This window comes from Vidua chalybeata, chromosome 5, assembly GCF_026979565.1.
Source record: "Vidua chalybeata isolate OUT-0048 chromosome 5, bVidCha1 merged haplotype, whole genome shotgun sequence".
Lineage (NCBI taxonomy): Eukaryota > Metazoa > Chordata > Aves > Passeriformes > Viduidae > Vidua > Vidua chalybeata.
In genome coordinates, this window is record NC_071534.1 from 57,292,427 (window position 1) to 57,305,772 (window position 13,346).

Genomic DNA, 13,346 nt, shown 5'->3' on the forward strand with positions numbered 1-13,346 from the left:
AGTCGGCCCGGCCCCCGCCGCCGCCGCCCGGGAGGGGCCGGGCGGGGCCGGCAGGAAACCCCGCCCCGGGCAGCGCCCGCCGCGCTCCGCGCGAGCCGAGCCGGGAGGCTGGAGCGGGACAGGACGGGACGGGACGGGACAGGACGGGACGGGAGGGACGAGGCGCGGTGGCTCTGCCGTGTCGCGCAGCCACGCGGGACCTCGCCGCCCGTGGGCCGGCCCCGCCGCGGGGGGGACCTCGGTATTTGATTTTCTTTTCTTCTTTTTGGCGAAGGAGAGAAACAGCAGGTTTATGCTAATCGCCCTCTGGGGAGCGGCGGCGGGAGGAGGAGGAGAGGAGCCATTTTGAACTCACTTCAAAGTTTAAGGTGGAAAAGTTGGAGCTCTCCAGCCCGCTGCCCGCGGACCGGGACGGGGCGCGGGGCTTGAGGCCGGCGGTGCCTGGGAGGCGAGGGCGGTGGGGGGGGCGGGCCGGCGGCTGATGGATGCGGGCGGGCGGGCAGCCCGGCGGGTGGATGGATTGTGCAGCAGCCCGCTGCCCGGCCCCGCTGCCCGCTGAGCTCCGGAGATGCCGCGGCTGCTGTCCGCCGCCGCCTGCGTGTCCTGGGCCGCGCTGCTCTGCGCCCTGGTGTCGGCAGGCGGCAGGGACCCGCGGCCGCCCCGCGCCGCCCCGCTCCTCCACCTGCCCGCGGGGGCCGCGGGGCGCCCCGCCGCTGCCGCCGAGCCGCCGGCGCTGCCGCCCGCCGGGCGCCTGAGGGCTGCGGGGTCCGCGCCGCGCCGCGCTCCGCCCGCCGAGCCCCGCGGGCCCCGTGGCGGCGGCCCCTGCCCGCGGCGCGCCCGGCACCGGGCGGCCGCCGAGCCCCGCGGAGCCGCCGCCGGCTGCGCCCCGCTGCCGGGCAGGGAGGGCGGCGGGCGGCGGGGAGCGCGGCGGGCGCGGAGCCTCAACAGCCCCCCGCAGTTCCAGCTGCCCAGCTACCAGGTCTCCATCCCCGAGAACGAACCGGCCGGCACGGCGGTCATCGTGCTGCGGGCCCAGGACCCTGACGAGGGTGAAGCCGGCCGGCTGGCGTACTCCATGGAGGCGCTCTTTGACGAGCGCTCCAACGACTACTTCACCATCGACGCCGAGACGGGCAGTGTGGTCACTGCCCGCAGCCTTGACCGGGAGACGAAGGACACCCACGTGCTGAAGGTTACCGCCTCCGACCATGGTTCCCCACGCCGCCGTTCGGCCACCACCTATCTGACAGTGACTGTGAGTGACACCAACGACCACGAACCAGTGTTTGAGCAGCCCGAGTACCGGGAGAGTATCCGGGAGAACCTGGAGGTGGGTTATGAGGTGCTGACCATCCGTGCCACTGATGGTGATGCCCCAGCCAATGCCAACATGCTTTACCGCCTGCTGGAGCCAGGAGCTGGTGATGGAGTCTTTGAGATTGACCCGCGTTCCGGGGTTGTGAGGACCCGAGCTTCGGTGGACCGGGAGGAGGTCTCTGAGTACCACCTGGTGGTGGAAGCCAATGACCAGGGCAAGGATCCAGGACCACGCAGTGCCACAGCTATGGTGCACATCACTGTAGAGGATGAGAATGACAACTACCCTCAGTTCAGTGAGAAGCGCTACCTGGTCCAGGTGCCAGAGGATGCCCCAGTGAACAGCCAGATACTGCAGGTACAGGCCACAGATCGGGACCGGGGCAGCAATGCCCAGGTGCACTACAGCATTGTCAGTGGCAACCTGAAAGGCCAGTTCTACATTCACTCTTTCTCTGGTGCCATCGACCTCATCAACCCTCTGGATTACGAGACTATTCGGGAGTACACGCTCCGGATCAAAGCCCAGGATGGAGGCAGACCTCCTTTGATCAACTCCAGTGGTATGGTGTCAGTGCAGGTGGTAGACGTGAATGACAATGCCCCCATCTTTGTGAGCACTCCCTTCCAGGCCACGGTGCTGGAGAATGTTCCTCTGGGCTACTCGGTGCTGCACATCCAGGCTGTGGATGCTGACTCTGGAGAGAATGCCCGCTTGGAGTACAAACTCATAGAGATGGCACCATCCACTGGAGGTGCCCCTGTAGCAGGTGACTCTGGGTTTCCTTTTCAAATCAACAACAGCACGGGGTGGATCACTGTGGCTGCAGAGCTGGACCGAGAGACTGTGGAAAATTATCACTTTGGGGTGGAGGCCAGGGACCACGGTGTGCCGGTCATGACCTCCTCAGCCAGCGTGTCCATCACAGTTCTGGATGTGAATGACAACAATCCCACCTTCACAGAGAAGGTGTATCACCTCAGACTGAACGAGGATGCAGCTGTGGGCAGCAGTGTCCTGACCCTGACAGCAGTGGACAGGGACGTTAACAGTGTTGTGACTTATCAGATTACCAGTGGCAACACCAGGAACCGTTTTGCCATCACCAGTCAGAGTGGAGGAGGGCTGATCACACTGGCCTTGCCCCTGGATTACAAGCAAGAAAGGCAGTATGTGCTCACAGTCACCGCCTCTGATGGCACTCGCTTTGACACCGTCCAGGTCTTCATCAATGTCACAGATGCCAACACACACCGCCCAGTCTTCCAGAGCTCCCACTACACAGTGAGCGTCAGTGAGGACAAGCCCATTGGCACCTCTATTGTCACCATCAGTGCCACTGATGAAGACACGGGGGAGAATGCAAGAATCACTTATGTTTTGGATGATAATATTCCCCAGTTCCGCATTGACCCTGATACAGGCACCATCACCACCCTGATGGAGCTGGACTATGAGGACCAGGCCTCCTACACACTGGCCATTACAGCCCATGACAATGGTATCCCTCAGAAATCGGACACGACATATGTTGAGATTCTCATCCTGGATGCCAATGACAATGCACCCCGCTTCCTCCGTGACCGCTACCAGGGCTCGGTTTTTGAGGATGTGCCGCTCTCCACCAGTGTTCTGCAGCTGTCTGCCACTGACCGTGACTCAGGCCTCAATGGCCGTCTCCTCTACACATTCCAAGGTGGTGATGATGGAGATGGAGACTTCTACATTGAACCCACTTCCGGAGTGATACGCACATTGCGCAAGCTGGACCGCGAGAACGTGGCTGTCTACAGCCTGCGGGCCTTTGCTGTGGACAGGGGCAGCCCACCGCTGAAAGCCTCTGTGGACATCCAGGTGACTGTGCTGGACATTAATGACAACCCCCCTGTCTTTGAGAAGGATGAATTTGATGTCTTTGTGGAGGAGAACAGCCCTGTGGGCTCTATTGTGGCACGGATCAGTGCAGCTGATCCCGATGAGGGGACCAACGCACAGATCATGTACCAGATTGTAGAGGGGAACATCCCTGAGGTCTTCCAACTAGACTTGCTTAATGGAGACCTCACAGCCCTAATGGACCTGGATTATGAGAGCCGGACAGAGTATGTTATTGTGGTGCAGGCCACTTCAGCCCCTCTTGTGAGCCGAGCAACTGTGCACATCCGCCTCCTGGACCAGAACGATAATCCACCCGTGCTGCAGGACTTCCAGATCCTCTTCAATAACTACGTGACCAACAAGTCCAACAGCTTTCCCTCTGGCGTGATTGGCAAGATCCCAGCTCATGATCCCGATGTGTCTGATAGCCTGGCCTACACTTTTGTCCAAGGCAATGAGTTAAACTTGCTCCTTTTGGACTCTGTCACTGGGGAACTCAAACTCAGTCGTGATCTGGACAACAACAGACCCCTGGAAGCCCTTATGAAAGTGTCAGTCTCAGGTAAGCAAGCATTTGGGTGCATTGTTTGTCAGACCAGTATGGGGGCATGGGCAGAAATAACACACTTGCAGTTTAGAGTGTCTTGGTTTTCCTGAAGCAGCAATTTACTTCTGAAATTTTTGGAGAGGAACCACAAAAATCTATCAAGTCTGTGTGCTGTGGATTGAAGTGGTGCTTTGAAGTTATTTACTAAACGTGGATCGCAAGGATAAATAAATATGAGTGTGCATGGAAGGGAGCATACTCCCTCAGCTGAGGTGGTACTGAGGCTGGAGCTTTTCTGATGTGGTTCCATAAAGGTAGTAAATGATGTAACCTGCCAAGATGTAGGGAATGCACAGGCATCTGTAATGCTGTCTCCCCTCCCACTTTATTTCTCTGTAAAAAAAAAGTTGAGATTTGATATGTCTGCTTTTTCAGCAACAAAACATGTTTACTCCCTTCTGTGTACCCAGAGGTTTGGCTGGTAGTTCCTTAGACCTTAGCCCAGAGCTGGTGTGGCCCAGGTGGATGTTCTGCTGGTGTTTGCATTGCTGACCTGCACTCCTGTGGGAAATGGCAGCTCTGAAAGCAGTGAGTTATGGCTGTGTGATAGCTGTGTAACATGGCTAATGGCACTGGAGCTGCTTTAGTGGCACTAGGGGCAGATACTGGCCAAATGCAGCCCCCAGATCAGGGCTGTTACAGGGAGGGACAGACAGGGAGAGGGAGGGATGCTGTGCCATTAACTTCATTGGAGAACTTGCGTCTCTGTGTGTGTGTGAAGCCTCTTCCATATTGTCCAATATGTACTTTTATTTGAGCACAGACATGCTCTTAGGATATTATTCTTTTTCTGCTTAGTTGCTTGTTTATCATGGAGTTACTTTTTATGCCTCTAATTGTGACATCAATCGTGCAATGAGTAATTTCCTCTTCAGGTGCCACTCTATAAAGTTTACTGTGGACCTGATCCCATATTTCTGTTGACTTTCAAAGGTTTAGCCAGATACTTTTCTTGCTGCCTCTCTGCTGCCTCTCTCTAAGATTTGTGTTATTTTTGTTAAAAAAAAAAGGCTCAAAGTACTAGGTATGTAAAATCACACTTTGGGAGATTATTAGAAAAATAATAATCACACTGTGGCATAATCCCAGCAGCAGTTGTTTTGCTGTAAAAGTGGCCACAGTGTGCAGCAAGGCCTCGGAAAAGTGAGCCACACTCTCCCTTGTGTTTGCAGGCTTGAGGTTCTTTTTTCTTCAGAAAAAATGAAAGTGACATTAACTGAGCTGACTGATTTTGCTGCACTGTATCCCCTGAAAAGCCACTCCTGGTTCTTCCAAAATGCTAGGGTGCAGCTTATGTGGTAAGGTAAATGCTGTTTCCATGTCCTGTGAGGACTAGCAGGAAAAACAGACAGTAGACTTGTGACCTTAAAGAAAAACATTTGGATTAAGGTGCAGATGATTGCATGGTCACTGTCTGTTTGAACCAGTAGCTCTTTATCTGGTAGCAGAAGATAAGCACTCATCTTGGAGCACAAAACTTGGAAAAGTTGTTAGGCTAGGTGAAGAGTGTGTTCAGTGCAGAAAAATAGCTGACATGAATTATTCCTTTCTCAGTATAATGAGTTACACGGTTTAAGTGGGTGAAATCTCAGGTATGAGTGAAGACCTGTTTTCTTATGCAAGAGATTGATTATTCCAGCATCATTTTCCTGTTTTGTGAAGGTGTGAACTTTGAAACTGTTCTGTGATGTTCATTAAAATGGACTGTCTGCTGCATGTCTTGAGATACTTGAAATGCTTCAGTTTTTTATGGCTAGGATTTTAAGGTAATTTTAAGGAGCACTGAACTACATTTGACATTTATTTGGAGAAGTTCACTGTGTGGAAATTGGAAGGTCAGTTTGTCGTGTGATTAGTCCATGAAAGTCTCACCTCCTTGGTTTCTCTGATTTATCTGATGCAGTTCAAAAAAGAAAAGAGACAGAGAAGAAGCTCAGACAGAAATACTCCACGGGGTTATCTCTAAGTGTTGCATAACACCTGCAAATCATCTGCTAAAATGACCTGCCAGTTTACTGGAAAAAACGTGTCTATGGAGTAGCCATTAACCTCTCGACCCAGACAAACAGAAAGTCCTCCACTCCTCGCAGCTGCTCCTAGGTCAGGGAAGGACTGGGACTCCTTATGAATTTGGGGGATTTGATCTCTGTATGAGACATGACATAATAATAGAAAATAATGACATAATAATAGGAAATAACAGTGGTGCTATAAAAATCCTATTTCTATCTAGCAATGTGTTGTGCTGCAGAGGCATGTGAGTGTGTGCAGTGCTAGCAAGGAGCACTAAGGAGCACAAAGTAACTCACTGTTACTCCAGTGAGTTACTTTGAGACACTGATACCTGGCTAAACTCAGCACTCTTTCATTTGACTTGGGGATTATTCAAATAAGCATGGTAATTTTTGCCTTTGCTTATTAACAAAATTTAAGAATCGTGAAGACTAAGCAAATGGAGCTAATAGGCTTCATAAAGCTGTCAGAAGTTTCATGTCATCATTGTCAGAGGCTCTGTGGGGGTGGTGAGCAGCTGGGGCAGGCTTGGGGCGTGCATGGCTCTGCCCTTGCCTGGGTGCTGGGGTGCCCGTGGGGTACCTGTGGGCTGTGCCCCCACAGCCAGTCAGGAACCAACCCAGGCAGAGCACGGAGGAGTGTGGGTGGTGTGGATATTAGCATTTTGCTTTGGATTGGGAAGGAGCTTTTGAAGTCTGTCTCTTTTGAAGTGAATCTCTCTGGGTGTCCCTCTGCCTGTGCCTGTTGTACAGAGCCGTCCGAGTGAACAAACCGGACCCCTTTTGCATGCAACTCCATGAAGTTCCAGAAGTGCTCCAGGAGTCCCTTAAAAAGGCATATTCTTCTTTTTCTAGTGTACCTTCAAGCTTTTCCTACAGAAAGGCAGAACTTTAGCTTTATATTCCCACGTCTGCACATTGTGTTGTTTTAACAACTGGGGTGAAATCCGGGCCCTGCTGAAGTCCTGCCCCTACTTTCCAGGAGGGACAGGCTTTTACTCTGATCTAAAACAGGTGGTGAAGGGTCAATCAGCCTGTGATTTCTTGGTATTACTAATAAATATATAGCTTTAATTGACAGGATGGTTAAATATGATTACTTTTTGTCCACAGTGATGTTCATCATAATGTTAAATTGGGATTTATTTGGTCAAAAAATGGGTTAAACATCGTTGAAGTCACATTGCGTTTGGTTGTTAAAACATTAAATTGCAGTTCTTGCTGGGGCTGCGGTGGGGGGAAGGCTGGTATGAGCATCAGCTTTTCACAAATGTCACACAAGTTTGCCTGGGTATCACATTGCAAACACTGCTGGCACCTGCTTGGCTGTGTTGCCACAAGTAGTCCCACTTATCATCAACGACAGCTCGGTGGGATACAATAGATGTGTGTGCAAACTCCTCTGGGAACCCAGCCTAAATCAGCAATGCAGACAAAACCCTAACTGGCTGGATGCTACAGCTTTCGAGTGGTCCAGATAAATGTTAAATATTGTTATGCAACATGCAGTATACAATTCTGGGAAGGTGTTGCACCTCAGGCAGTGGGGGATAGACACCCAAGCATTTCTGAGGACTGTGCAAGCTCAAGTATTGTCTTTTGCATTTCTTTAGCTTTAAATATCCAGTGGTATTCAGTGAGGTTATTGGCTATCAGCAAATAGAAATTAACATAAGAACTTGTTTGTGTTACAATCAACTTTGGGAATTTTTACTCAGAGCTTCATAAAGAATCTTCATTATTATTGTAATTTAAAAGTCATTATTGCTAATGATCCTGAATTTCCAGGTCTGTGCCTTCTCCATACAAATACAGATGATGCAATACTTTGGTGCAGCCCTTCTGAGAAAGGTGAGGCCACAGCTGTGCCTGAGATACAAAGCATTGGGGTGTTATTTGTCTGTGGCAGGACTTGAGATTAAAGGGAAAAAGGAAATTCTAGCGAAAAGGTATCCTTGTATGTACAGGGACACCTGTGGGCACGGAGGGTGAGCATGGCGTGACTTCTCAGGATGTGTGCTGGACTCCAGGGCAGCACCAGGGTGCAGCCCAGCCTCATGTCCCCCCCACCTTTGGGCAGCAGGGCAGGTGGGGCCTTGTGAGCTTCAGGGGCAGGTCCGCAGGGCGGCTGCTTCTGGCTGCCACCAAGGACATGCTTCCAGGGACAGCAAGGGGCACTTAGTGCCCAGACTGGCACTTAGCACCCAAGCTGCTCTCCATGGCCCCCTTTCCAGGGAAACATTGCTACAGGCAGCTGGTGTAGGGATCCCTGTGAGTTACACAGGAGATGGTGGAAATGGATGGGTGGAGAGTCCTCCTCTTGGTGGAGGAAATGTGTTGGGGCGGGTTCTGTGGCTGCAGGGCTTTTGCACGCTGGCATCCCAGGGACCTCCGGCTCCTGCCCTTCCTTCATGCATCCCACTGTAGAGCAAGGGGAGGAGGCAGTGGTGCAAAGGCTGCCCAGGCCTGGGAGGCAATGATGAGGGACCCATTTAGAAAGATGGCATGATATCACAAGCTGCAGGATTGTATCTCCAGTCCTTGAGTGGTGTGTTTGGTGGGACTGAAGTGAAGGATGATTGATAATAGCTAGTAGTGGTGGCTAATGCTAGTAACCACTGATAACAGCTAGTGCTGTGGCTACCTGTATCCTTTATTGCATCCATATAGGTTCCATATTCTAATTCATGCTACAGCAAGGTGCATTATAGATGTGTGTCCTTCCAGCCCTGCTGGAATGTGACTTTCTGTTTTCAGCTGTATGATGTGTTCCAGCTGATAAAAAGCTGAGGTTGCCTTGTTGCTTCCCTACAGGCTTCCTTCCACTTCATGCCTGGGTTTCATAGGAGTGGTGTATTTTTTTTTCAAAAGACAGGAAAATGTCTGTGGCAATGAGGGGAAAATATTTAGTGGAAGTTTGACTGACAAAGTAACTTTTTATGAGATAAAAGTTAATAAATAAATATATAAATATAAAATAAAATGTCTATACTTTTCCCAGCAGTTTCTAGGAAAGAGAGAAGCTAAGATAACAATGAAAAAAGTATAAGAAGAATGAGAATGAGATATGACAGTGAGAAAGATCTAATAGGCTTTACTTGGTAACAAGTCTCATGGGAAAGAAATGAAATGTAGAGAAGTACGGTGGTGGGATTACCCTGAAAACTTTTTTCCTCTCATTTTCACATTATTTGCAAATAAAGAGATAGTTGTAATAAGGATTTTTTAAAATTGGATTAGTAATTGATTTATATTTTTGATTACTTTTTAAGCCCCAGGGTATATTAAAGAATTGGTTTCCTTGGTGTATTTTCTTGTGATTTGCTTCCATCTCAGGCATCACTGAAATATTCTTCCTTCTGACCTGCACCACTGAGTTCAGAAGAATCCTCTCTTGTTCTTTTTTTCTGGTCAGGCATTTCAGAATTGTTTTAGGCTGGGATTGTGGAACCTGCTGCAAACTGCCAAATATAGAATAAACATTGAATTGTTGTCCAGGTAATGGCAAAAGAGCCCTTTGTTTAGAATACAGAAATAGTTTTCTAAGTTTCGATGTTAGCATGATAGTAAACTTGCAGCAGAGGTAGTGGTGGGGAAAGTAGGTGATGTGAAGCAGTGGGATTTTATACTTCATTATCTGCAACATCCCAAGCGTTACCTGAGGAAGTGTCTGGCTGCTGATAAAGCCTATCATTTTACATCTGCTCACTGAATGGTCCATTTTCCTTCATTGTATACACTTAATACCTTGGAACTCCTATCCATTGCTGACTCCCATCTTGGAACTAAATACATTTTCTCAAGACATTCCATCCTCAGTTCCAGACTGAGGAACATAATGTGAGGTTTTAAAGTGTAACATTATGTGAAGTAGGTAGTGTGCTCACTGCTCTTCTGTAGGGTGATTGAGAGACCCTTAGCAGACACTTGGCTAGGATCCCAGACATCCTCACATGTCAACCAGTCTGGTCAGAGCATCTTGATCAGAGCATCTTGCCATCCTGGTATCTTCATGGAGGGTTTGGGGTGACTCAGTCATGATCTTCCTCCTCCTCAGAGTGTGCAGCAGGTTTGTCAGACACCCCTTGTGGCTGACAAGTTGTCTCCAGTCTTTGGGCTGGCTGGGTTTCAGAGTTCAGGGGTCCAGGAGCATGTGAGAGCATGCCACAGCTATGATGGTGATTCCAGTTCAGCCAGATGAGTAGCTGCTGCACACATTGGCATCAGTGAGCTCACATCCCTCTGGTTATGTTGGGTACAGCAGTTGTTGGGCACAGGTTTGACTTGCAGTTTCACTGGGCCCCTCACTTCCCTTGTGGGTCAGGTGAGACTGATACAAAGACCTTGGGAATATGACTGCTCTGAAAGCTGGAGCAGGAAACAACTAAATGTGAAGCAGAAACCTCTTTAAACCTGTGTGCAAGCACCTTTTCAATATTTAGCAGTGTAGGCAACTCTAGCAGTAATGCTCATGCATGGAGGATGAGTGAGGGAAGGATCAAATGTCAAGATACAAGATCTATGTTCTCCAGTCCTTCACCCTCTCCTTCTTAAGCCTTCAGGGTTTTGAGAGTCAGTTGGTGAGGACAAGCTCTCTACGTTTGAGTACTTGCGATAACAACAGCTTACCTGCTTACCTCAGTATTGCCTAAGTTACAGGGTTTGGGCAACTATCTCTTTTGGTTTCCTTTGACCTACTGACTTGCATTTCCAAAAATATCTATGGAAAGTATTTAGGAAATGTAGGAGGGTTAGAAGAGCTGAAGATACTCAGATGAGAGCTAATGACAGTCTTTGGCAATCTTCCATGTTACAGTTTTTCTGTCCTGGTTTCTGTGGGAATTATGATGTTTTTAGGTAATATAGTAGTCCTGACTACTCTGACATCTACTTTGCCATTCAAGAAGCAATCATGGTAGTACTGTCTTTTCTGAAGGATAGGTTTTTTTGTTGTCTGCTCCTTTTTTAAGACTATTTGTACAAAAGATTGCATAAATCAAAGTACAGAACAAGTTGACAAGGAGTTCAGTTCTTCAAAGATTTGTTCACAGTGGTTGTCCACTTGAAACAAAGAACATCTGAGACCTAATTAAATGCAATTTTGCCACTTTGTATTTCCGTGACAAGTGCCAGTATTATTACTTCCCCCAAAATGAAGCTCTTTTTCCAGTGTTGAAAAACACTAAGCTTTTTATAGAAGTGATACAATTTTCCAAAGGGGGCAGAATGTAATCTTTATCAAAAATTTTGAAATCTGTTGAGATTTGTCTAATGCTTTTTTTTTTTTTTAATTTCTTAAGTCTTTGCTTGAGAATGAATTGCAATGTGTTGATCTTGTTGGATTGAAAACAGCATTATCAAAGGTACAGCTTGGCTTTTATGGTCAGATCTATATCTGGTACCATGATCATCCTCTATATCTCTTCAAATGCTTCAAACGTAGGTTGCAGCCATGACTGGTTGATAAGCAGGAGGGCTGTTGCTGTTGACTGGAAATGTCCATCTCCCCCAACTGATTAAAGAGAGAACATAAATGACTGACTTGGGCCGATTGACTTGCTGTTAGGTGGCTAAAGTTCAGCGGGATGAACCCACCCTGAATGTGTGTGCCAGAACGGAAGGGTTTGTTTTCTTTTGGAGTGATGATTGTACTTATTTCTGTTACAGCAAACTACCTGTAGTAACAGGCTTAGCAGACTAGATAGAAAAGATGGGGGAGGCTGTAATTTGCAAAGAGGAAAATGTTTTGCCATGAATAATGTTAGGATATACTTTAACTATTGTCAAGGGTTTGAGTGAATGAAGGGGGAAAGTATGCTTTTGTGGGGATTTGGCATTCAACAAAGAAAGAAAATTTTAAAATACTTCAGAAAGATGATCTTCACCCTTTGAAAAAAGCACTTGAACAGAAATGTAGGATTTGCTGGAGAGAAAGGAAAACTGTTGGACTTTGTTTCAACAAGTCGTTAATGCTGCTAAGCTGTAACCACCTTCATATTTATTCCAGTGTTTACCCTTGCCAAGCACAAAAAAAGTAAATAAATGGAACAGCAAACCTGTAATAAATCCTCAGGGATCACATGATAAACATGGACATGTTATGTTTATCACATACAAAGGAAAGTAATCTGTTTTCAACACCATTGCCTGACACATGATAGATGCTACATTCCATCAGGTCTCCAGCACTTTTGGAAATGACATGTATGGTCAAAATATTTCAGTGTTTTTTGAAGGAAGCAAAAGAAAAAATCCCTTGTTAACAGCTGCTGTCAACATGGCATCTCCTGCCTGCCGTGGAGTCTGTGGGCTAGGCCCAGTTTTAGGAAGAAGCAAAAGGTTCTGGACCCCGCCAAAAGGGGCAAAGCAAGGACTATGCTATTAGATTTGAGTTTCCAAGATGTGATGGTCAGCACCTAGCAGTCTGTCTTTGCTGTTAGATCCCAAGGGGCTGTTAGGTTTGGAAGGTAATTTACTCAAGGTGGATCTCTGCAGCTGTCATGCCACCAGAGCACACATGATGGGCACAAAGATCTGCTGGATTGATTGGTATAGCTGGATCTTGCTATTTCCTTTCATTAGCCACAGATCAGACTCCTTGATCCTATTCAAAACTGATGTTAGCAAGTCACTGAGTTTATTGCATTGAATTTCTGTCACAGCACTTTTGAACTTTTCAGGAACCAGTTCAGCCTTTCATTTATTTGTGTGCTTGCAGTGTTTGTGCTGGCTCTGTTTCTAAAGGAGACCCTTGAACATCCAAGCTGTGATTTTTAGTTTTAAAATTGATTTGGCTGTGTGCATTTAGTTTAAATCATGTAAAAGCTGTGCCACACCAGTGCATTTCTTGTTTTAGCAGCCTGCAGGCACTGCTCAGCGGTTACTAGGGAAAGGCATTTGGCACCTTCCACAACTTAGGTCTAGTAAGAGGACTTGGATCTAACCAGCAAGTGCTAGAGCATTTCACTTGTAGGTGCCTGTTCCCTGCAGCCCTATTCTGTTTTAGGCAGTTAAGTGTCCTATAAAGTGGGAATACTTGAAATACCATCCCCCTATGGCTTGGGCACTTCACTCAGCCTAGCGATCAGGACACTCAGCAAGGGCAGAGATGGGCTGGGCTCCAGCCCTTGATCTAAGAGCTCTCACTGTGCTTTACATTAAAGAGGAGCCAAAGAAGGTTCACAGGCTGTTGTGGTACTCACATTTCCCATCTCTTTGGTAAGTGCCATAAGCCACAGGATCACACTCACTCTTGCAGGGCGCAGGAGAGGAGGCTTTCTGGCTCTTGTGCATAGGTACCTCTGCTTCAGCAGCAGTGTGGGCAGTCTGGCTTTTACCCTCAGCTGCTGGATGCTGTTTAGGCCATAACAGAAGTGGGATCACAAGCCATTCAGGCCATGTCAGGACTAGGTCACTTCTGGTTGTAACCAGGAACTGAATTTTTCTCACCTGGGAACTTAAAGGTAAAATAAACAAGAACACTGGGAATTTCCATGGAGTACTTTCCTGTTCATCAGAGATGATTTTTTTG

The 13,346-nt window shown here is 48.1% G+C and overlaps 1 protein-coding gene across 4 annotated transcripts in view; it reads left to right on the forward strand.

Annotated features, from left to right (window-relative positions):
* The first annotated feature begins 1,060 nt into the window (after positions 1 to 1,060).
* Positions 1,061 to 13,346, forward strand: part of CELSR1 (cadherin EGF LAG seven-pass G-type receptor 1) — a 162,965-nt gene continuing 150,679 nt past the window's right edge. For 3 of the 4 annotated variants that reach the window (XM_053943849.1, XM_053943851.1, XM_053943850.1), the window contains exon 1: positions 1,061 to 3,758. In XM_053943849.1, coding sequence (XP_053799824.1) covers positions 1,076 to 3,758 — 2,683 coding nt within the window. In that variant the 5' untranslated portion in view covers positions 1,061 to 1,075. The remainder of the gene's footprint in view (positions 3,759 to 13,346) is intronic. The other variant, XM_053943848.1, reaches the window with a different exon arrangement.